This window comes from Suricata suricatta, chromosome 10 (assembly GCF_006229205.1).
Source record: "Suricata suricatta isolate VVHF042 chromosome 10, meerkat_22Aug2017_6uvM2_HiC, whole genome shotgun sequence".
NCBI lineage: Eukaryota > Metazoa > Chordata > Mammalia > Carnivora > Herpestidae > Suricata > Suricata suricatta.
Window position 1 is genome coordinate 57,258,329 of NC_043709.1, and position 22,905 is coordinate 57,281,233.

The window sequence follows — 22,905 nt, forward strand, 5'->3', positions numbered from 1 at the left end:
GTGATTCAAAAAGCAGCGAGGCGCTCTACTTGACCTTGGAGAGAAGGGAGTACCAAAGAACCACACAGGACCCTCCCCTTTCATCTCTCGGTCTGCATCTCTCTTCCCAGACAGCGTCACGCACTTCTAATCTCTTACCCTCCTTTCTCTTTTTCGATCCCTTTCTATCCCTTCTTCCCTCTCCCTCCCCAGTCCCAGGCGCCGCCCCCACCACTTGCGAGCCTGGGCTGGGAGTGGGGGGAAGGGCAGGAGCACACAGGCGGGGGCGGGGCCGAAGCTGGGGTGGGGATCCCACCCAGTCAGGCCCGTTCCTACGCGGAGTCGCCAGCGCGTGCATCCTTTTGCGACGCAGCCAAGCCTCCACCTGCCGCGCGAGCGAGGGGCGGGGCCGAGGGCGGGGCCCGGGCGCGGGGCGGTGCCCCTGGCCAAGGAGGCGGGAGCCCGAGCTCACCCTTAGGCTGCGGCCGCTGCAGTCGTTCTAGGAGGTGCTGGGGCGGCGGGGCGGCGGGACGGCAGCAGAGGGGGGCGAGCAAAGATTTCGAGACCCCTGAAAGATCTTCGAGACTCCAGACCAGAGACCCGCCGTGGGAGACCTGGAGCTTGGAGCGCGAGCGGATCTTCTTGCGATCGTGGGTAGCTCGCGCAAGGTTCGCCGCATGGCCGGGGCTCCCGGCGGTGGTACTCGGGGCCCCCCAGGGATTTGTTACCTTCTTGGCTCCCTGCTGGCCGGACTGCTCTGCCCCGGGGCTGTCGCCTTCAATCTGGACGTGATGGGCGCCCTGCGCAAGGAGGGTGAACCGGGTAGCCTCTTCGGCTTCTCCGTGGCTCTGCACCGGCAGTTGCAGCCCCGACCCCAGAGCTGGTGAGTCACCACCGCACCCGCCCCGAATCCCAGTGCCGGAGCCACAGATTTCTCCCAACCCCCACGACGACTCAGGCTGTCCACAGATACCCCACACTTCAACCTTGCCTCCTCTGTCTTGGCGTACCCTGAGGCTCTGAGACCCGGGGTCTTCCTTTGGGGATGAGTTGGAGAGAGGGTTTCCTGTCTTGGCAGGGAACTATCTCCTTTTGTTTCCCCCGCAACTTGCATCCTTGCTCCAGTCCCAGGGTCTGTGACTCCCCTCCTTCAGAGGGCTGCATTCCCTCAGGAAGAGGGACTGAACATCTATCTTGTTTCTGCTTAAGGTAGGAGGAGAGGGAAAGGCAGAGAGGTTGGAGACACCCTGGGAGGGCAGGAGGGTAGACTCCACAGACATAAGTTCCAGTGAGAACATCGCCATGGGGTGGAATGAAAACAGAAGGACACCGGAACCCAGGGGAGACCTCCCATTTATTTCTGTGGCTCAACAGCATGAGAAGGTTGGAGAGGACCTGGGAGGGTATGGCAACCTGTACTGGGTGGTTTGATGATGGAGCAGAAGACAGAACACCCAAAAGTTGTAGCAGCAGCAGCAGCAGCAGCAGCAGCAGCAGCAGCATCCAGGAAGGATGCTGGCCAGGCTGGTGCTCCCCTTCCTCCTCCTCAGGAAGTTTCCAGGTCTAGGAATCTAAGCAGTGGGGGAGATCAGGGAGGAGTGAGGGCAGAGGACAATTCTAGTTATTTCCTATTCAGTTCGGGACTCATGGGAGATGGACACATACGTGTGGGGCCTATGTCTGTCATGCTTCCTATCCTATTGGCTCCAGCTACATGTATGATTTTAAAGAGAGAGACAAAGGGAAGAAAGCTTCCCACCCCCTGTTACCAGAGGACTTTTCTTTCCTCGCCAGCGCATAAGCCACACTTAGTGTCCATTACTGGGATCAATGCTGTCCAGTGGGATTGAGTTCTCCCTGATACTATTTGCTTGGGGGCAGAGGGTTGGGACAGGAGCTCACTTCTCTTCCCCCTCGTGGGAAGGAGGGGCTAGCTCTAATCTTCTTCCATTATCCTTGCCATCAGGGAGCGTGGTCAGTGGTCCCCCACACTTTGGGAGAGAGAGAGCAACTGACTTCATCTCTTCTTCAGTCTTCTATCTGCTTCCTACCTGATCTTGTCTCTCTCCTTCCTTCCCTTCTTTCCCCACCCACCAGAGTTCCAGGACTGGAGGCCTTTTTAGGACATGCTGAACTCTGAGCTATTTCCAGGCAAATTCTAGGTTATTTTTAATAGCTTGGTCTCTTGTCATTTCCCCCTCCTCTCTGAAGGTGGCCCCTAACTCTGCCTCCCAGAGCCAGACTGGGGCCATTCCCAGAAGATCCTGACTGCCTAATCTTGCTTTGGTTCCAGCAAGGGGTGTTCTGCTGCCTGGTGGCATGTGAGAGACCAGGTCCCTTGCTCAGTCCCTTTTGAGGACTTTTGAGTTGCAATTTGCCTTCACCAGCACCACTGATCGAAAGGCCTCACCCATTGTGATGTCTTTTCAGTCTTGCCCCTGGGTGATCCTTTGAAGTCTAACCTTCTTTGCTCTGTGGTTTCAGCCTCATTTATGTCTTTCAGCTGTAAAATGGAGTTAAACAGTAAGACTACCAGATAGAGTTGTTGTGGGGATTAAGACTTCTTAGTATATATAAAACCCTTAGAATAGCATGAGGCCCACAAGGAGTGCTATGAAAGTGTTAGTACTGTTATTCCTGTATCATGATCCTCAGAGCCAGAGAATAGCTTTAGTGCCTTACTGCAAACCTAGATCCAAAGGCTTGGCCAGATCACCCTGGTTGAGTCAGCCTTCAGGCCAAGCACCCTCCCCAGAGGGCCACCCACTTTGGGAGAGTCAAAGAGGACAGGCCTTGGGTCAGAGCCCTGGAGTGTGTGCACAGTTGAGAGGTGCAGTGGTAGTGGGCTACTCCTTTGCTTCCACTTGGCCAGGCTCCTGGGGAATCCCTCTGCCCCCAGCTGCCAAGGGGTTCTTGCTTTTGTCTGCAGTGGGTACAGCTGTGACTACTGTTCTGTCCAGAGACCTGGGGTGGCTGGGGACTGTGAGATGAAGCCAGAAAAGCGTGTGGCTGGGGCAGAGGTGAAGGGACTAGAGAGGCTGTGTGTGGGAACTCTTGCTCTAGGTTGGGTGGGCTCGTCTGTTCTCCACTGAGAGTGATGCTGGCCATCTGTATGCGCACAAGCTTCTTTCCTCCATATGGACCTCTGCCCTCCACCCTCCTCCTTACTTAGACCTGTAGGGGAGATGTGAACCCTGAACACACTAGCTGAGGCACTGGGTGTCTCTGTGAGTCCACATAATGTTTGGGTTCAACAAATGCATCCCGATGCCTCCTATGGGGCAGGCACAGTGATGAGTAAGATAGTCCTGGTTCTCCAAGAGATGGCCGTCTCTGAGTTTGGCAGTGAGGTTGCAGGGGGTGTTGCTGCGGACTTGTCAGAAGGTTGGCCATGTCGTTTTCTTTTCTGCTCAGGGTGCCCTCCCCTCCCCTCCCTCCTGTTCTTTCTCTGGAGTGGTCTCAGTATTCTGGAGATGGCCCATCATTGGCTATGGTGGAAAAGGTATGGGTTTTGGAGTTAGGCAGATGTGGATTTGAATTCCAGCATCCTACGTAGTGTATGTAAGTGAGTTTCCTCATCAGAAAGATGAGAAAAGAACCCTCATGTAACACTTAAAAGAGAGAACGCATGTAACTTGCCCGGCCTGATGTCTACAACCTAGGTAGAGGGTGACAAATATTCGTTCCCCATATCCCTGGCATCTAGCCTACGGCCTACCCCATAGGAGGTACTGAAGAAATACTATTTCCTTGTCTCACCAGTACCTGACACAGGCTTGGCAGATGCTAACTTCTCAGTACATGGCTGTTGATGAATGCTGAATGCACGCTGTCTTCTTTGCCACTCCCTGTCCCCTCCTCGCCCTGGACACTGGCTCTGACGTGGAATGACAGCTGCTAAGAGACTAGAGCTGTGGGAAGGGAGTGTGGCTCTGTGCCCTCCCCTCCCCCTCAGGACTGGCATGGTGCCCCATAGATGCCTGTCTGCAATATTGCCTGACACCACTTTGTGCCTCATCCCCAGCAAGGGACATGGAGGAAGAGTGTGAGAGAGAGGCCGCGAGGTTTCCCTGCTTCCACTTTTGCGTCTCTCCTTCTGTGAAGAGAGATCCCTGTGGTCAGCTGGGTGCCAGTCACCCCACCTTCCCCCTTCCTTCACTCCGGGCCTGGGGTTCAGCCCCAGGGGACCCAGGCAGCCTTCATTCCCAGCACAGTCCTCCTCTGGGGAAAAAGGCTTGGCTGTGATCATGGAAAATTGTCCTGCCAAGAAAGTTGTAGCTGGGAAAGTGACTGAAGGGGAGGTAGGAGAGAGGACAGGGTGGGGGCAGGGAGGGTGGGAGGAATGGGGAAAATCTTGGATGTGGGGAGGAGAAGGAACAACGGGGAAGGGGATTCAAGATAGAAGCAAAAAAAAAATGGGGGTAGGATTGGAGATAGATGAGAAACTTGTCCCTACCTCCATGCCAGTGGGAGTGACTGATGAAATCTGGGGGCTGGCAGGGTTGCTGGGGGTGGGGTGGGGTCTTCAGTGGGTCCCAGATGAAGGGTAGGGGAACAGGCCCATATCTAACCTCTTGCTTGGTCCATGAAGCTGGACCCTGTGCCACCTCCTGGTGCCAATCTGGGCCCCTGTTACTTTTGTTCTCAGCATTCTTGGCATTTCTGGGAGGGTTCTAACTGGACTGGGTTTGGGAGGAGGGTAGAGCTTGGGGATGCGGCCAGGAAGTGGGTAGGGAAGGGCTTGGGCAGGAACAGGTGCTGGGAACAGGCGGTTCTTTCAAACGAGCAGTGCTGACCAGGCTGCTTTGTTGGTGTGTGCGCACATGCGTGTATTTACAGTGCACATGGGCCCTCATCCAGATAGTATGTGTGTGTGTAATGTGATGATTGCATGGCCAAGAATATTAATTTGCCCTCGCCAGACTCCGGAAAACTGACCTCTGGCTCTCTTCCTTAGTTCTTCCCACTCGGCAGCATGGTTCTGCGGGGTCGGCCTGGGCAGCTTTGGGGTGGGGGTGTGGGCACAGCACTCTGTCTCTAACTCCTGCTCCTGTCCCATCGTGCAGGTTGCTGGTAGGAGCTCCGCAGGCCCTGGCTCTGCCTGGGCAGCAGGCGAATCGCACCGGAGGCCTCTTCGCTTGTCCCCTGAGCCTGGAAGAGACTGACTGCTACAGAGTGGACATCGACCGTGGAGGTGTGGGCCCCGTAGGGGTGGGGAGGGAGTGCAGCGCGTGCAGAGGAGGAGAGGACCTGGCCTCCTCTTCCCTCTCCTCATTCCCAGTGTCGTGCCTCCAGCTGATGTGCAGAAAGAGAGCAAGGAGAACCAGTGGTTGGGAGTCAGTGTTCGGAGCCAGGGACCTGGGGGCAAGATTGTCGTGAGTACCGCTCCTTGTGACTGTATACAAGGGTGGGGTGTGTGAGTGTGTATATGGTGTGTGCAGGTGCACAGGTGTGTTTATAGAACGCAGGTTGGCGTGTGATATGGTGGCCTGATTCCCAGGACCCCAGGGAGATAGAAAAAAGGGATAAGACGTAACCTGTCTCCTTATTTTTATTTTATTTTATTTTTATTTTTAGAGAGCGAGCGAACGTGAGTGGGGGGAAGGGCTAAGGGAGAGAGAGATAATGTTAAGTAGGCCAACTCAGGGCTCAATCCCACGACCCTGGGATCATGATTTGAGCCAAAATCAAGAGTTGGATGCTTAACTGACTGAACCACCCGGGGAACCCCTGGTCCCTGTCCTTATAATTTAAAGCCATCTGACTATCCATCCATCTATCCATTTGTCATACTCTTACTGAGAACCTTTTAAGTGTCACGTGTTGTCTAGCTACTGAGAGACAAGGAAAAGCGTGGTCCATGGCGCAGAGTCTACCACCTAGTTCTGGAGACGCGCATTCTCTTTTTTTCTGTGTGTGTTTCTCTCTGTATCATCACTGACATGCAGAAACACAACTAGTAATCTGAGTCACTGTGGGGCAGAATATGGTTCATGTTAAGTGAGAGGGACGGTCCCACTATATGAAAGTCCAAAGGAGAGTGGGGAGAAAAGACTCTTGCGTGTGGCAGAGATTTCAGGCAGCCTTTCAAGAAAAAGCAATGTGTCAGGAGTGGAGAGGGGAGGAAGTTCTTCGTGGACACGGTGGTGGCCCTTGCAAAAGTGCAGAGACAGGACCAGAGTGGCGTGTTGGGGACAGGTGCATATGGCAAGGACAAGGGGGCAGAGTGCTGTGTGCTGGCTTAGTTGTACCTGTGGGTGTCTGGGCAGAATGTGGAACAAGGCTTCTTCGCGCCGGGACAAGCGAGTGGGTGCAGGGGGGATAGTTATGTATCTATTGCCTAACACTGGGCTGGGTGGCGGTGCTCACGTGATGTGTGCATGTGTGTGTGCTCATGAAACCATGCCTGTCAAACATCGATGTGGGCTGCGTGGCTCTAGTGGGTCACTGGCCCACACAGTGGGATGACCCCGCATCCCTTCCTTCCACAGACCTGTGCACACCGGTATGAGGCACGGCAGCGAGTCGACCAGATCCTGGAGACCAGGGATGTGATCGGTCGCTGCTTTGTGCTAAGCCAAGACCTGGCCGTCCGCGATGAGTTGGATGGTGGGGAATGGAAGTTCTGTGAGGGGCGCCCCCAAGGCCACGAACAATTTGGGTTCTGCCAGCAGGGCACAGCTGCTGCCTTCTCCCCTGACAGCCACTACCTCCTCTTTGGGGCCCCGGGAACCTATAACTGGAAGGGTGAGTCACTTCTTGGGGAGGGGAGAAGGGAACTGAAATGTCCTCTTGCCTCAGAGATGGGATTGAGGGCAGCACATGGCCAAGCATGCCCACACATTCACCGCCACGTAGCCCTGGGGCACTGGCACATCTTCCACCCCCATCGTGCCGGCACACACAAATGGGGGCGTCACCTCTCCTTCGAATGGCCGAGTGTTCCTCACCACGCTGGCATGAACCCCCACGTGCACGGCTGGGCCTGCTCGCTCCCCCACCTCATCACCCCCTTCCCGTGTCTGCATGTTGCCGCTGGCCGAGGTGACGCTCGGTGAGTGGGACAGCAAGCCTGTGGGGCCAGGAAGCTCGGGCTGGGGCAGGGGTCGAGACAGGGCTGCACGGGAGACAAGGGGCTTCCCTGTGTGCCTAACTGGCATCTGGCCTGAGAGGTATTCCTAGCTCCCGGCCCCGGGGCACTAATGGGTCTGTCCTTGCAGGCACCGCCAGGGTGGAGCTCTGTGCACAGGTCTCAGCGGACCTGGCGCACCTGGACGACGGGCCCTACGAGGCGGGGGGTGAGAAGGAGCAGGACCCCCGCCTCATCCCAGTCCCTGCCAACAGCTACTTTGGTAGGGATCCCTCCCTGGCCCAGAGCTGCTCTAACCCTCTGCTCCTCTCTCTTGTCCTCCCTCTCCATGCTCCCATCCTTCTGTCTCTTTGTCTCTTGCTTTCACCCCGTCTCCCTCTGTCTTTCTGTCTCTGATTCTTATCTCTCTGGTCTCTTTGTCTCATATTCTTTCTCCATATCTTCCTCTTGTATCTCCTTCTTCTTGCCTTTATGTCTGGCTCTGTCTCCCCACTCTATGGCCCCTCCTCTCGATGTCCCTTCCCTGGTGTCTCCCCCCACCTGCCCCCCCGCAGGGTTGCTCTTTGTGACCAACATTGATAGCTCAGACCCTGACCAGCTGGTGTATAAAACTTTGGACCCTGCTGACCGGCTCCCAGGACCAGCCGGAGACTTGGCCCTGAATAGCTACTTAGGTTTGTAAGCTCCCCTGGGCTCTGGGGGCTTGGCCTGGCCTCCCCTCCTCTCCTGTCCTGCCCTCACCAACATACACCCAGGGAAATCCATGTTGGGCCCAAATTTCAGAGAAGAGCTGGGCCCGGTGACCCAGCCTGAGAAGATGCCCCCAGGGGCATGGCTTAGGGGGCTGTGCGGGGGTTGGGGAGGTGGGGGGCCGGGGGGGGGGGCAGGGGAGGGTCTCCATGGAGGAAGAACCAGGTGAACTGAGACTGTACTGGGAAAGAAGGAGGGTGGAGCTTTAGTGGAACTTTCTCTGAAGGATAGACTGTGGGCACATGCCAGAGAAAGGCTAAGCCTTGATGGTAAGTCCTCTCTGTGTCTCATCTGCATCCCTCTGTAAAGGGGAAGGAAACGAGGCCTGGGGGATGTTTGGATGAACCAAGTTCTTTCTCACTCCCCCTTGGCTCCCCTCTGTCCACATGAAAACTTCCTCTCCCTGCCAGCGTATTGGGAGTGGGGGCAAAGAAGACACATTGGATGGGACTGGGGCCTTCTGGGTGTGCAGAGGGGAAATGTTCCCTGGGAACTTATGTGAGGTGCCCTGCTCAGCTCTTGCCCAGCTGGCTGGCCTTCCTAGTCATTGCCTGTCTCTTGCCTCCCCAATCCCCAGGGCTGACCTCATCACACTTCTTGTGCCAAACTCCAGCCTCTGGGTGTGGGAGGGCTTCCAGGGCTCTGGAGGGGGAGGCAGAGCAGTGCGGCTGTGGTGCTGATAACTTGGAGGGCACCTCTACCTTTTGGCTCCAGACTTGTGAGGAGGGGGCAAAGTGGGGTGAGCTTGGACACACCCTGGCTCCTGAATCTTTTGGGGAGTGCTCACTGGTAAGCCGCCCCACCCAGGTTTCTCCATCGACTCGGGGAAGGGTCTGATGCGTGCAGAGGAGCTGAGCTTTGTGGCAGGGGCCCCCCGTGCCAACCACAAGGGTGCTGTGGTCATTCTGCGCAAAGACAGCGCCAGTCGCCTGGTGCCCGAAGTTATGCTGTCTGGGGAGCGCCTGACCTCCGGCTTTGGCTACTCGCTGGCTGTGGCCGATCTCAACAATGATGGGTAAGAGTGGGCACAAGAGAGTGCAGCTGGGGGGAGGCTGGGTCTAGGCGGTCTCAGGGGCCTCTGGTGTCTGTCTGACTCCCCTGGCTGGAGAGGGAGCCACACTGAATGTTTCTCTCTCTCCACAGCTGGGCAGACCTAGTAGTGGGTGCCCCCTACTTCTTTGAGCGCCAAGAAGAGCTGGGGGGTGCGGTGTATGTGTACATGAACCAAGGGGGACACTGGGCTGGGGTCTCCCCTCTCCGGCTCTGTGGCTCTCCTGACTCCATGTTCGGGATCAGCCTGGCTGTCTTAGGGGACCTCAACCAAGATGGCTTTGCAGGTGTGATTGGGAACTGGAAAGCCTCAGGGGAAGGAGGGGGCAGGAACAGGGATGGGGAAGTGCCTCGGAGGTCAAGGGGGAGGCCTTCTGAGGGCTCTGGGAGAGAAGCAACCTGGGCTCACATCTGAGCTTTACCATTTTACCAGCTTTGTGAGATTGGGCAAGTAACCATTCTGATAGTCATATCTGCAGAGAGTAGCTAAGAGGCTTAAAGATGATGTGTGTAAGGTGCCTGGGACCTAGTAGCCTCTTGATAAAATAGAAAACGTATTATATGAAACTGAGTGACTGAGGGAAAGTTGGGGCCTGGACCCCACCTTCACGCCCCGCCCCAGGCTGATTACCTTTACCCCACACCCACAGATATCGCTGTGGGGGCCCCCTTTGATGGGGATGGGAAAGTCTTTATCTACCACGGGAGCAGCTTGGGGGTTGTCGTCAAACCTTCCCAGGTGAGGGGGCTCATTGGGGTGAATTGTGGGGGTTATGGGTGTGGGGGAAGTAAGGGGACACAACAGCAGAGGGCAGGGGGCAGGCTGGGGGAGCTGATGGTCTGGTCCCGCAGGTGCTGGAGGGTGAGGCCGTGGGCATAAAGAGCTTTGGCTACTCCCTGTCGGGTGGCCTGGACGTGGATGGGAATCATTACCCAGACCTGCTGGTTGGCTCCCTAGCGGACACTGCTGTGCTCTTCAGGTCAGCAGCCCCGCTTCTCTGCCCTTGCCCCTCCCTCCTTAGGGCCAGCTCTTCTCTTTCCCTGCCTCATCATCACATGTTTCTTGTGCTCTTGACTCCCCATTCCTCAGGGCCAGACCCGTCCTTCATGTCTCCCATGAGGTCTTCATTGCACCCCGTGCCATTGATCTAGAACAGCCTAACTGTGCTGCTGGCCACTCAGTCTGGTGAGGTGGGATCCAAGGGGAAGCAGGGAGACTTCAGGGTCCAATTCTCCCCTTACTTCCTCTGCCCAGTGTGAGGCTGGGACCTGGGGCTGGGACAGGAGTGAGGCGTTGGCCCATCGGTCTTGCCTCGCTCAGGAGCCACCCTTGCCCCCACAGTGTGGACTTGCGGGTCTGTTTCAGCTACATTGCAACCCCTAGCAGCTACAGCCCTATTGTGGGTGAGTGAGGTTCCCTTCCCATTTCCCGCCTCTTTGGGTTTCAGGGTGGGTCACCCTGAGGTGGAGAGAAAGGCATCGCAGAGATAGGGTCAGAGTAGAGCAGTTCCCCAGCTTACTGGCTCCCCTCCTCTCCCCCCTATGCCATAGCCCTGGATTATGTGTTAGATGGGGACACAGACCGAAGGCTCCGGGGCCAGGTCCCCCGTGTGACCTTCTTGAGCCGTGGCCTGGATGACCCCAAGCACCAGGCCTCAGGAACCGTGTGGCTGAAGCACCAGCATGACCGAGTCTGTGGAGACACCATGTTCCAGCTACAGGTGGACACCGACCCCTTGGCCTCTGAGAGTCATTGTCATTGCATGATCTCTTTTTGTTGATTCCTTTTAGCTTCTTCTCAAACATGCTTACACCTCATTTTTCCATATCTCAACCTTTGGGAAGCCTCCCATAGAGGCTGATCTCCTCCTCACCTGATGCCTACTTGTATCTTCTGCTTTCTATGTCCAGAGTACAAGTTCTGCCCTCCCTGGAGTTGGAGATGGCAGGTTCCCTTGTCACACATGGTCCTCAAAGCTCTAGATGCTGGGCTCCTCCCTTTTCCATCCCAGTCACTTTCCCTTCCCTTTGCCCTGCTCTCCACCTCTCTTCTTCATCTCCCCAGTCCTTTTGCCAGGTTTTAGAATCTGTCCTAGATCTGGTTGGGGCCTGAGGATTGTATCCTTGTCCATCTTTCCCCTTCACAGGAAAATGTCAAAGACAAACTTCGGGCCATTGTGGTGACCCTGTCCTACAGTCTCCAGACCCCACGGCTCCGGCGACAGGCTCCTGGCCAGGGACTGCCCCCAGTGGCCCCCATCCTCAATGCCCACCAGCCCAGCACCCAGCGGGCAGAGGTGAGCCATGGGTTTTGGTTTAGCTCAGGAGAAGAGGCTAGGAGAAGCAGTGATCATTGTCCCTCCCAGTGACATGTGTTCGTGGCTTACAAAGTTCTTTATGTGCTACCCCAGCAGTTCCTCATATCTCTATGTGCTGTGACAGGTCCCCCAGATGGAAAGTGGCCCAAGTGATCGTGTATATGTTCCTAGTCAGAGGGGACACTGCTCCTCCTTCCCGTGCACTCATTTAGGGGCCTGGGCTGATAGGGATCTGCTTATCAGATGTGGCCTCCAAGGTCCTTAGGTGGCCTCCAGCCCTATCACCTGGAAGGGGGAACATGAAGCTCCCTGTTTGGCACTCCTGGCCAGCCTGGAAGTGATGCTCTTCACTTCCCTTCATGTTCTAAATCTGGAACTCAGTTACATACCAGGGAGGCTAGGGAAATGTGGCCTCACTGTGGACTTACCTGCTGGCCTCTACCTTGGCCTCATCACATGCTTATTTTACTGAAAAGGACATAGCACAGGTGGTTCAGTGACCAGCTCAGTATCACACAGCTAGTAAGCAGCAGATCTGAGAGTTGAACCCAGGTTGCTTAATCTTGTGATACTCTACCCCACTGTATGCCTTAGTGACACATTTGTCCCCTGCCTCACATTTATGAATGAGCCTCTCCTCAAATCTCTCCTTAGATCCACTTCCTGAAGCAAGGCTGTGGTGAAGACAAGATCTGTCAGAGCAATCTTCAGCTGGTCCATGCTCGTTTCTGTGCCCGGGTCAGCGACACGGAGTTCCAACCTCTGCCCATGTGAGGAGGAGCAAGGGGTCAGGCTGGGTGGGAAGGCGAGAATTCAAGGAAGCTCCCTTAGGAGGGCCAGGCCGAGGCTGGGGAGGACCTGTGATAATTCAGAAGATGAGGTCAGTGATGGGGCCATATGGGCTCTCCTGGCAAAGAATAAAAAACCTTCACAATATATGATGGTATATGTATATGATAATATAATATACAGTTTACATACAGCTCGCTGTTTAGTATTCCCAAACTTAAGTCACTTGCCCCAGGAGGGTAAGTAAGGGAGCTCAGACTGGAAGGGAGGTCTCCTGACTCCTAGTCTGATTCTCTGGGTGTGGCAAGAGCTGAGGTTTGGGCTGGTGTGGAGGGCAATGTGAGGGAGCTGGTGGGAGGAGAGACTCAGGGGGTCGAGGCAGGCAGCATGCCCTGGGCGAGGAGGAGGCAGGAGTGGGAGAGGCAGAGGGAGGTGTTCAGATTTAGAGTGAATGGGATCTGACCTCCAGGGATGCAGATGGGACAACAGCCCTGTTTGCCCTGAGTGGGCAGCCAGTCATTGGCCTGGAGCTGACAGTCACCAACCTGCCCTCGGATCCAGCCCACCCCCAGGCTGATGGGGATGATGCTCATGAAGCCCAGCTTCTGGTCACCCTCCCCGCCTCTCTGCACTACTCAGGAGTCCGAGCCCTGGACCCTGTGGTGAGGACCTGCAGCAGGGTGGGGTGGGGTGGGGTCTTGGGGGCTCCAATAAACCAAACTGACCTCTTCTTCTCTCCCTGCTGCAGGAGAAGCCGCTCTGCTTGTCCAACGAGAATGCCTCCCATGTTGAGTGTGAGCTGGGGAACCCCATGAAGAGAGGTGCCCAGGTGGGCATGTCAGCCCTTATCTCTGTCGGAGTGCCTGTCTAAGCCCAGACCCCTTCTCCCGCCTCTAGCCTTCCCTGACCCTAATCTCTTTCCACTCTTGGCCTAGGTCACCTTCTATCTCATCCTTAGCACCTCAGGGATCACTATTGAGACCACAGAGCTGGAAGTGGAGCTGTTGCTGGCCACGTAAGCCGGGTGGGGCCAGGGTGGTGAGGGTGGGGGCAGCTTGGTTGTCCACCTGGATGGGACTCTGTGATCTTCATCTGAGCCCTTGGGGTGGTGCCTGTGCCCCCTGCCCATGCCTGCTCCTGCCCACATGCCAGGATCAGTGAGCAGGAGCTTCATCCAGTCTCTGCCCGAGCACGTGTCTTCATTGAGCTGCCACTGTCCATCACGGGGTAAGCTCTGTCCAATTGGGCACATCTGCTGGAGGGGCGGGCATTACCACACCCAAGCTGTGGCCTGGGCTCTGCTCACTGACCCTGCAGGCTTCTTCAGCCCCTATTTTGACCCTTCCGCTCCAGGGTGGCCATTCCCCAGCAGCTCTTCTTCTCTGGTGTGGTGCGGGGCGAGAGTGCCATGCGGTCTGAGCGGGATATAGGCAGCAAGGTCAAATATGAGGTCACGGTGAGTATCCTGGTAAGGCCCTTCCCTTTTTGGCACCTAGAGAGGCTGAGACATGTCCCAAGGGCTGTGGTTCTTCTTACCTATGGTAGCATGATGGTCCATTGAGTTCAGGGCCTCCCTTTGCTTGTGGACCTTGGTTGTGGGCAGGTGTTTGTGTTGGGGCCTCAGTTGATCATTTCCTGGTCATTTTTGGACATCTCACCTGCTGGTCTGGGTAGGCCATGAGGGTCCAGGAGAGCTTTTCTGCCAGGGTCCTTAGCTGGGGCATGGGGATGGTGGGGAAAGGCTGATGTCTTTCCGCAGAACTCTGCCCTTGCTCAACTGGGGCCTCTCCACCCTTGCAGTGACATCTCTAGGCCTTCCTGGTTTTAGAGTGGGCAGTGAATGGAGCCTGGCCGGGTCTAGGATCCCGAATCTTTGTTCAAGTTCAGCTTCCAGAGGCCTTCCCCTCTGCCCTTGTCTCTATCTCTGCAGATTTAGGGTTTGCTCAGAAACCAAGCTCCCTCCCTCACACTCATTTGTGCCCACAGGTCTCCAACCAAGGCCAGTCGCTTAATACCCTGGGCTCTGCCTTCCTCAACATCATGTGGCCCCATGAGATTGCCAATGGGAAGTGGCTGCTGTACCCCATGCGGGTGGAGCTGGAGGGCGGGCAAGGGCCTGGGCAGAAGGGGCTCTGTTCCCCAAGGCCCAACATCCTCCAACTGGTAAGGCTTAGGCAGGGTGGTCAGGGCCACTGAAGCAGGGTGTGCGGGCGGTTGGACTTTGGGGAGGATGTCTTAGGGGCTGGGCGGCTGGCGGGGGGCAGGAGGAAGGCAGTGAAGGGGGTCGGGAGAGGTTATCTCAGGGCTGCCACTGGGAGGGATGCTCACTGCCTTGACTCCCTGCATCCAGGATGTGGACAGCAGGGATAGGAGGCGGCGGGAGCTGGAGCGGCCGGAGCTGCAGGAGCGTATGGAGCAGCCAGAGCCCAGCACATCCTGGAGGCCAGTGTCCTCTGCCGAGAAGAAGAAGAACATCACCCTGGTGAGGGAAGAGCAAGCATGGTGCAGTCGGAATGAAGGGCGGGGGTGTTGGTGCTGTGACGGGGGATGCTGGGGGACGTGGAGCTTTAGGGGTGTGGGTGTCCGGGAGGCTGGCCTATGGAAAGGTGTGATGGCCAGACACTTGGACAGAGTTGATAAGACAGTTTATGTCACAACTGTGAAGCAGCTGCTGACATTAAAGGTCCCCTTATGGCCGCCAAGCATTCACTCCAGAGCAGGACACTTGACCTGCAGCCAGTTAGCCACACAATCAATTCCTTGTTTTACATCGTTTTGCTCTTTAAGTGGATGTATTGAGCTGATGAGCGCACGCTCTGTGCTGGAACCTTGTAGGATGGCTGGCAGCGAGAGTGTGGAGGGACAGACTGGGGGAGGGGGGTGTGGTAGTACATGGCCTGGTTGCAAGGAGGTGAATCCCAGCTCTGGAAGGGTGGGCAGCAGGAGTCAAAGAGACTGTGTGCAGGGGGCTGTTGAACAGTTGGGTCAGCTCTAATGTCATCTGTCTGGGAGGGAGCTCCATCATCACACCCCATCTCTCGTGGGGGTCCTCAGCCTCCCTGCTCCCCTAGAGCATGGCAGAGCATGGCAGGAGGCAAGATGAAGGCACGTGGGGTAGTACGAGCCTGCATAATAGCAGGCTCCCTGTTACATGTGCTGTCCTGCCTTTTCCATGTGACTGGTTTCCCCTGAAAGGCCTCCCTTTCTAATAAGAACTTTGAAGTTTATTCTTTTGCTTAAAATTGCGTTTAGAGAAGGGCGCCTGGGTGGCTCAGTTGGTTAAGTGTCATTGGTTTCGGCTCAGGTCATGATCTTATGACTCATGGGTTTGAGCCCCACATCAGGCCTCCTTGGGATTCTCTCTTTCTCTTTCTTTGCCCCTCCTCTTCTCTCTCTTTCTCTCTCTGTCTCTTTCCATCTTTCTATCCTCTCTGAAAATAAAGAAATAAACTTAAAAAAAGACTTTAAAATTGCTTTTAAACAAACCGACCAAAGATTCTTGAATTGCTCAAAAGTGGTGGAATAAAAGACCATTCAAAGAATTCGAATGCTCTCAAAGCCATTATCCTGCATATGGAGTGTTGTAAATGTAACACAGCTTTTAGGCAAATGGATCATCAGGCGGCATTGGGTCAAATAGATTTAGGTCAGACCTGGCAGGAGCAGGGCTTAAGTCCCCTGTTCCCCCAGCAGCTCCTGGCACAGCCTCCTCCCCCTTCTATGGGTCTGGGCTTAGCGTAGGGGTGCGGCTTTGCCCACCATGGACCTGGGCTCAAATATCTGTCCCACCACTTACTAGCTTTGCTAGCTGTGCAACTTGAGGCAGGTCACCTGGACTCTTTTTTATTTTTTTTTAAGATTTTATTTTTAAGTAATTTCCATGTTCAATGTGAGGCTCGAGCTCACAACCCTGAGATCAAGAGTTGCATGCTCCACTGACTGAGCCACCCAGGTGTCCTCCTCTATTTCTTTTTAAAGTAATCTCTATGCCCCACATGGGGCTTGGACTCATGACCCTGGGATGAACAGTCCCGTGCTCCACTGACTGAGCCAGCCAGGAGCCCTGCACCTGGCCTCTTTGAACATTAACTTCCTAGTTTGGAAAATGGGAATCATAATAATATGCACCTTGCAGGACAGTTGTGAAGCTTTAATGAGCACCTTGCAGGTAAGAGGTGCTCAGGTAAGGGAGCCGTTGTTATATAACATAAACATTCAATGGGGAAGCCACTCTGCTGATGTCAAGTAAGAGCCCCCCTCTCTGCTTTCCATGTGTTTCAAGGCCAGATAGGCCAGATTTGGGGTAGGCTGCTCTTTTGGACCATGAGGCTAGTTTGGGAAGACTTCCTGGAGGAGGTGAGTTTGAGGTTGGGTAAGGAAAATGGGAGAGAGATGAGTGAGGAACAAGGGGAAATGGGATCCAAGGTGGGGGAGCTCATGGAGGGATGGAATGAAGTCTTCGGGCAGGCTCTGACTGTGTGACCACATATGTGAGGATGTTGGCTCTCCATAAGCTCAGAGGGATGGGGCCAAGTGGCTCAGAGCCCTGCCTGTTCTTGTCCTTAGGACTGTGTCCGGGGCACTGCCAGCTGTGTGGTGTTCAGCTGCCCTCTGTATAGCTTTGACCGAGCTGCTGTGCTGCATGTCTGGGGCCGCCTCTGGAACAGCACCTTCTTGGAGGTGAGAGCCCTGTGGGGGTGCCGGGCTGGCGTCTCCTTCCCCAGCAGTTCCTCCAGGACTCACCGCTGCCTCTGCCTTCTCCCCAAATGCAGCAAGCACACTCAACCCCAGACAGAGAGAAATACCCTCTGTGTTGGGGACCCGTCTATTTACAAATTCAGGACCTGGGGTGGAGGAAGAGGGGACATGGGGCAGTTGGGAGGAGGCTGTCCTTCCCTGCTCCCTTAGGAGTACTCAGCTGTGAAGTCCCTGGAAGTGATTGTCCGAGCAAACATCACTGTGAAGTCCTCTATCAAGAACTTGCTGCTCAGAGATGCCTCCACAGTGGTGAGCTGCAGGTTTGGGAGGTTGGGGCAGGAGGAGGCTCTTCTTTCCCTTTGTGCCAGCCCTTACTCCCTTTCTCCCTCATTCCCCAGATCCCAGTGATGGTTTACCTGGACCCTGTGGCTGTGGTGGCAGAAGGAGTCCCCTGGTGGGTCATCCTCCTGGCTGTACTGGCCGGGCTGCTGGTGCTGGCGCTGCTGGTGCTGCTCATGTGGAAGGTGAGGCTCGGGGAGGTGGGGCGGGGCGGGGGGGCTTCCCTGCCAGGCAGGTGGCCTTTCATGCTGTGGTTCTCTTTCTCACCCACGCTCTCATTTATTCAGCCAGTCTGCGCTCAACACTTGTATGTCTCAGGGACTCTGTTAGGCCTTGGACATTTCAGGGAGAAATCAGATGCAGCTCTTGGCCTCAGGGATTTGATAGTCAGTCTAGTGGGGTGAGCCTTGTAGTTGAGGACAAGGCAGAAGGCACTAATGCAAGGCAGTGCAGTGGGAGTCCAGAGGTGAGAGAGCTTAAGAGCAGGTGGCTTAGAAGAAGGTGGGGTCAGAGGATCTGGATGTGGGGGATGAGGTGAGTGGGATCATGGGAGGCAAAGTCATGGAGGCAGGGAAGTGTGGTGTGATCTCGCTGGAGCCTGGTGGGAACAGAAGGAAACTGTGACACAGAAGGTATAACAGGTGGACACTTTCCAAGACTGAGGTCAGAGCCTCCCTGTACCAGGCTCTACTTGGAACTGTCTTTGTACATAGTACAGACAGAGTCACCTTTGTGTCTGGGGTTCCATGTAAAAAAGCACTCACATGCACATGTTAGTACACAGGATCACATCCACCACCAGTGGTCAGACCTTGAGCCACAACAGGGCGATGGGGAACCATGCATGTCCTCGGGGCCCCATAGAGGGCTGGCTGCAATCTTCCTTGGACCAGTTGCAGACCAAGCACGCTGTTGGGCAAATGTGAGTCGTCAGTGGACCAGGCCTCTGGATTAGCATCCAAACTGGTTGGGAACCTGGCCCGTCTTAGGGGAGATTGATACCTTCATGAAACTGGCTCCCAGAATCCCTGTTCCCTGCTTCCAGGGAAGGGGGACAGAGCAGAGATAAGGGTCTCTGTCCTTCCTGAGTCTTCCCATCCACCACTCTTTTGCTCCCCTCCTCCCTGGACATCCCAGTGTGGCTTCTTCCATCGGAGCAGCCAGAGCTCATCTTTTCCCACCAACTATCACCGGGCCCGTCTGGCTGTGCAGCCCTCAGCCGCAGAAGCTGGGGGCCCAGGGACTGTGGGGTAATTGTGTGTGTGCATGTGTGTCTCTGTGTGTGTGTGTGTGCGTGCGTGGGTGTGTATGTGTGTAACTGTGATTAGAGCCCCCAGCATTCAGGGGACCAGGAATGTGCAGGATGAAGAGCCGAGCTTGCATGAGGCTGGTGTGAGTTCTAGGAACTGGGGTGGGAGGTTATCATAAGGGTGAGACTGTAAGGGTGAGTATACATAGCCCGAGGCATGCACAGAGGGTGGGTGGGCTCACGGACTATGAGCATGTGGGAATGCAGGAAGGTGCATGCATGGCCTTTCTGTGGGCACGGGTGTGCAGAAACAAACGTGCAAGGACATGCTATGTGGTTGGAGCATGTAGGAGTCTCAGGCAGTCCTGAGTGTGAGTGTGCAAGGGAGCACATTACCACTTGGGTGTGTAAGGGCCAGCATGTTCATGATGTTGGAAGGGGCTAGGCCACCATATTCATGGATGAGAGGGCGCTGCCCTGAGGAGGATGCTGTTTGAGTACACGGGCTGTGTGGTCTGAGGCTCGAGAGGAGTCATTCCGAGGAAGCCGGGATCTAGGAAGCCATGTTTTGCCTCAGATCGTGTTTATGTCCTAGGGTGGGCTATTGAGTCTCTTAAAAAGCTTGGGCGGGGTCGGCGGTCCTGATATTCCATCTGCAACTCACTCTTCTAGGAGCCAAGGGAGATGTCCTTGGTCCTGCACCCTTGGCCCCTCCTGGTCTTTCTCTTGCTGTGAGTGAGGACCTGGGGACCCCGCACTGATTGTGGCACTTGCAGGGGCTGCGCCCTGTGCTGGATGCTGTCCCAACACAGCCTCTTTCAGCCACAGTTGGTCCTTTCTGTCCCAGCGATGGTGGAGACAAGACATTGTGCTGTGCCGGGCATCTGCTCTGGGTACCTCAGCCCTGCACGCTCCTCACGTTGGGCCTGGTGTCCTTACAGATGGGATTCTTCAAGCGGGCGCGATACCCCGAGGCCACTGTGCCCCAGTACCATGCGGTGAAGATCCCAAGGGAAGACCGACAGCAGTTCAAAGAGGAGAAGACAGGCACCATCCTGAGGAACAACTGGGGCAGCCCCCGGCGCGAGAGCCCCGATGCACACCCCATCCTGGCTGCTGATGGGCACCCTGAGCCAGGCTTGGAGGGGCATCCTGTATTGGGCACCGCCTAGCTTCCTCCATCCCAGCCTGGCCTGTGGGTCCCCTCCTCCCTTTCCCCAGACACAGCTCCTTGGGATGAAGAGGGTAGAGTGGGTTGCTGGAGTCCCATCAGGATGTGACAGGATCTATTTCCTCAGGGGCGTAGACATCTCCCCCCTACAAGAACACCTCCCCAAACTTCCCCTTAGAACACACTTCCCCTTAAAACACTGTGAGATGAGGGCAGATCAGGAATGGGGTTGTGGGGTAGGGGGAGAAGGGCAGTGAGGTCCTGACATGAAAGTGGGAGAAGGGACCCTCATCCCTCCCTCTCCCATTCACCCTGTTTAATAGGACCCCAAGGACCTGTCCCCCTGAAAGTGCCTTAAGCCCAGAGGGCTGGGGAGGAGGTTGTGTTGCTGACTCAGGGGTTCTTCTCTTCCTAGTTTCCCCTCTCCTGTCTCTGACCTTAGTTTGCTGCATCGATCTAGTGGATTTTATCTATTTATTAAACAATATTTGAGGACAAAACCTCTGGTTTCTTTGCTGAGTCCTGCTCCCCCTTGTCCACGGTCTCCAGGAGAGGACCGCTTCTCTCCTCACCCCCTTCCCACACCCGCTCTGGACAAAGCTGGTAGTGGGAGGGAGGGTTGGGGGGCCGGCGGGGGTGCATGTATCATGACTTTTGTGACCAGACCCAGAGGCCCATGCGTGTGTTCTCAGAGGGGGGCGCTTGACTATGGGAGCAAGGGAAGGGGACAGGGAACTGCCCTAGGAGTAGGTGGGCAAAAATTGTGAGACCCAGTCTAGGAAAGGACAGAATATCACTTTCCTCCCTGTGGTCAGGGTGGAAATGGAGCTCTTCCACTTTGTTCGTGTTTTTGAAAGGAGGCTCCACACCCAATGCGGGGCTTGAACCCACGACCCAGACATTAAAAGTTGTGTGCTCTATTGACCCAGCCAGTCCGGCACCCCAGAGCTTTTTCACTTTGGAAGGAAGATTTGAAGTTGGACCCCCGGCAGAGGTGGAGGGAAGGAGGAAGGGGGGTGGTGCTGGGGGAGTGGCTTCTTTGTCTAGATTTCTCTAGCGGGAAGACAGACCTAGCCGGGAGGTGGGTGGGCTTGCTCTGGCTGGAGGCAGAACTTGAGGAAGGGTTATTTTATAGCCTTTCCCATGATGTGGGGCCCGACAGGTAACCACTTGAGGGGAGGGGGTTGTTGTTCCATTTGGAGTTCAGAGAACTGGACACTCTCCAGATCCTTCCAGGTCTCCCTGGTGAGGCAGCAGCCATCCCCGATGTGTTTCCAGGTGGGCTCTAAAACTCGCTGCCACAGGAAGGCCCAGCTTCCACGGGGCTCAGCCACATGCTCCCAGAAAAAGAACACTCCTCCCTGGGAGAGAAGAGGGAGTTAGTGTCACTTATTTGCTCCTTTCCACACCCTTCCTCTCACCTCACTCCCACCCTGCTGACCACGCCTGGTCCAGCCTCTCACTGAAGCGGGGGGTTGCTGGTCTGCAAGTTTATGAAGGGAATTGTTCTGCTCCTGACTTTTTCTGCGGACTCTGGCTCCCACCCTCCCCCTCAAAAGTGCATGTAAAGACCCTCCCAGTGAGGATGACTGGTGAGAGATCTGGAAAAGATGGCCAGAGGGACAGCCTAGCCAAGGGCGGATGGATGGTGAGATGGAGAGACAAAGCGGAAATCTCACAGTGTACAGAGGTGGTCGCTTCTGAAACTTAGACGGGTACACCCAGCCTCACCTTTTGGCCAACATCCAGGGAAACCTTGTGCCTGACTTCTGACGAATGCCAGGGTTCCTTCAGCTCTTGTCTCCTTGCTGAACCTCTAAGTGACCGCATGTACGCCTATGCTCTGAATTTACCAGCTATAAGCTGGTGACTTTCAAATATCTAGCTTCAGGCTACACCTTTTTCTGACTTCCAGGTCTGGACTTCTAACCGCCTCTGTGGCTTGTCTGCCTGGCTGTCTTAGCCAGACCTAACAAGTCCAAATACTTTCCTCCCATTTCAACAAATGACACTTTGCCCTACCCTCCCTCCATCCCTCCACCAGTCACTCATGACAGAAACTTGGAAACCATTCCAAACTCCTTTCCACACCCAGTGCAAAATCTTATAGATTCTATTTCCCCTAATATCTCTATCTAGAGCACTCTTTTATTTTTCCCACTCCTCTACATCCCACTGAATCCCTCAGATCTCAATGTAAAACTCGCTTCCTTAGGTGCCCTACTCCCCCCACCCCAACCTCCCAAACAACCACTGTGTAAGGTGGCTCTCCCGTGTGCTTCCACAGCACCCTATTCTGCCCCATTGAGGCCCTGGTCATATTTGCTCTTCACCAGCAGATGGGGTGGATGGGTGTCTCATGCGCTAGTTCAGCAGATTCTCCATTCTGGAGTGGCCAGTGCTGCATTTGCCTGCCCCGTGCCCGTTCCCTCTCCCCCCTCTTACCGGTCTCAGCACTCTCTGCACCTCCTGCAGGACCCTTCTTGGACTCTGCACAGAGCACAGCACCAGGGTGCTGACCACCACGTCCATGGAACTGTCAGCCAGTTGTTTCATGTCCTCTCCGGAAGCCACCACAAACTGTTCATATTGGAGATGCCTGTTCTCAGCCATGCTCTTCGTCAGCAACTTCTCCATGTTGGGGTTTGGGTCCAGGCAGGTGACCCGGCAGCCAGCTGGGTAGAACTGGAAGTTGGCACCAGTGCCGCAGCCCAGCTCTAGCAAGGTCACCTCCCCGGAGCCTCCGGTAAGCTTCTTTATCTGGCCAAAGAGTTCCCGTTTCTTACTCTCCATCTTTCGGTTGCTCTTGGCAGTCAGTGCAGCCATTAGGTAGGGGAAGTAGCTTTTGCACAGGGGCTGCCAGCAGCCCAGCAGGGCCAGCAGGTGCAGGGGCAGGGTCAGGAGCAGCACCAGCAGCTGCAGGAGTCGGACCAGGGCATCCATGACAGACCGGCTCTGAGTGGTGCTTCCGCTGAGGTGCTGGCCCTTTCTCTTTTTCCAGCCAGTGCAGACAGAAGTCTCTCCTCCCCCTGTGGCTGGACTTCGTTCCCTGTGTCCTTCTTGTCAATTTTTTTCTTTGCCAGGATGGGGAGGGTATATGGAATCCCTCCAGAGGGCTCAGGTCTTATAGCCCCACAGGCTCTTCAACAAGTTTTATGTGGGGTGGAGGAACAGGTTGTGCTAGTGTCCTGAGTTCTGGAGTGCTCTGTCAGTTGAAGGCGGGAAGTGCTGATCATTTCAGAGGAGTGGGAAGGGCAGAGAGGGATGTGTCTCAGGTCACAACTTCATGGGGGCCAGGTGCTGGGACAGAGCTGACTCATGGGCATGTGCTGGCCTCATTCTGTCCCCAAGATCTGTTCGGGTTATGCAAGCTGGAAACTCTGCTTGGGTTCTCCTGGCACACCCCCAGGGCTCTGTAAACTGTAGCATGCCTTTGCCCCAGATAGAAGCCAAACACGGAGTATTCAGGGTA

The 22,905-nt window shown here is 55.5% G+C and overlaps 2 protein-coding genes across 5 annotated transcripts; one reads left to right on the plus strand and one right to left on the minus strand.

Annotated features, from left to right (window-relative positions):
* Positions 1 to 475: 475 nt before the first annotated feature.
* ITGA7 (integrin subunit alpha 7) lies at positions 476 to 19,933 on the plus strand. 4 transcript variants are annotated; one of them, XM_029953415.1, is made up of 26 exons: positions 476 to 862; positions 5,046 to 5,173; positions 5,275 to 5,354; positions 6,471 to 6,726; positions 7,200 to 7,331; positions 7,624 to 7,743; positions 8,627 to 8,834; positions 8,963 to 9,156; positions 9,520 to 9,608; positions 9,722 to 9,849; positions 9,960 to 10,055; positions 10,212 to 10,273; positions 10,421 to 10,590; positions 11,017 to 11,166; positions 11,842 to 11,957; positions 12,446 to 12,638; positions 12,725 to 12,805; positions 12,912 to 12,991; positions 13,129 to 13,203; positions 13,330 to 13,432; positions 13,963 to 14,139; positions 14,327 to 14,458; positions 16,543 to 16,656; positions 16,885 to 16,983; positions 17,073 to 17,198; positions 19,204 to 19,933. In XM_029953415.1, the coding sequence occupies exons 1-26, from the start codon at positions 657 to 659 to the stop codon at positions 19,432 to 19,434; spliced, it is 3,546 nt and encodes a 1,181-aa protein (XP_029809275.1). In that variant the 5' UTR covers positions 476 to 656; the 3' UTR covers positions 19,435 to 19,933. The 4 variants fall into 4 exon arrangements, with proteins under 4 accessions (XP_029809275.1, XP_029809272.1, XP_029809273.1 ...); XM_029953412.1 differs by having other exon boundaries at positions 7,200 to 7,277; XM_029953413.1 differs by lacking the exon at positions 7,624 to 7,743.
* On the minus strand, positions 19,894 to 22,667 carry METTL7B (methyltransferase like 7B). The gene is made up of 2 exons (XM_029953420.1): positions 21,879 to 22,667; positions 19,894 to 20,794 (listed from the first exon to the last, which is right to left on the minus strand). Exons 1-2 carry the CDS (start codon positions 22,374 to 22,376, stop codon positions 20,558 to 20,560), a joined length of 735 nt encoding a protein of 244 aa, XP_029809280.1. The 5' UTR covers positions 22,377 to 22,667; the 3' UTR covers positions 19,894 to 20,557.
* Positions 22,668 to 22,905: the final 238 nt, after the last annotated feature.

Coding starts and splice junctions, on each gene's coding strand:
- ITGA7 (XM_029953415.1), top strand. CDS start 657: ATGGCCGGGGCTCCCGGCGGTGGTACTCGGGGCCCCCCAGGGATTTGT. Junction 5,355..6,470: donor GACCTGGGGGCAAGATTGTC/GTGAGTACCGCT, acceptor TTCCTTCCACAG/ACCTGTGCACACCGGTATGA. Junction 11,167..11,841: donor CCAGCACCCAGCGGGCAGAG/GTGAGCCATGGG, acceptor ATCTCTCCTTAG/ATCCACTTCCTGAAGCAAGG.
- METTL7B (XM_029953420.1), bottom strand. CDS start 22,376: ATGGATGCCCTGGTCCGACTCCTGCAGCTGCTGGTGCTGCTCCTGACC. Junction 20,795..21,878: donor TGCAGAGAGTGCTGAGACCG/GTAAGAGGGGGG, acceptor CTTCTCTCCCAG/GGAGGAGTGTTCTTTTTCTG.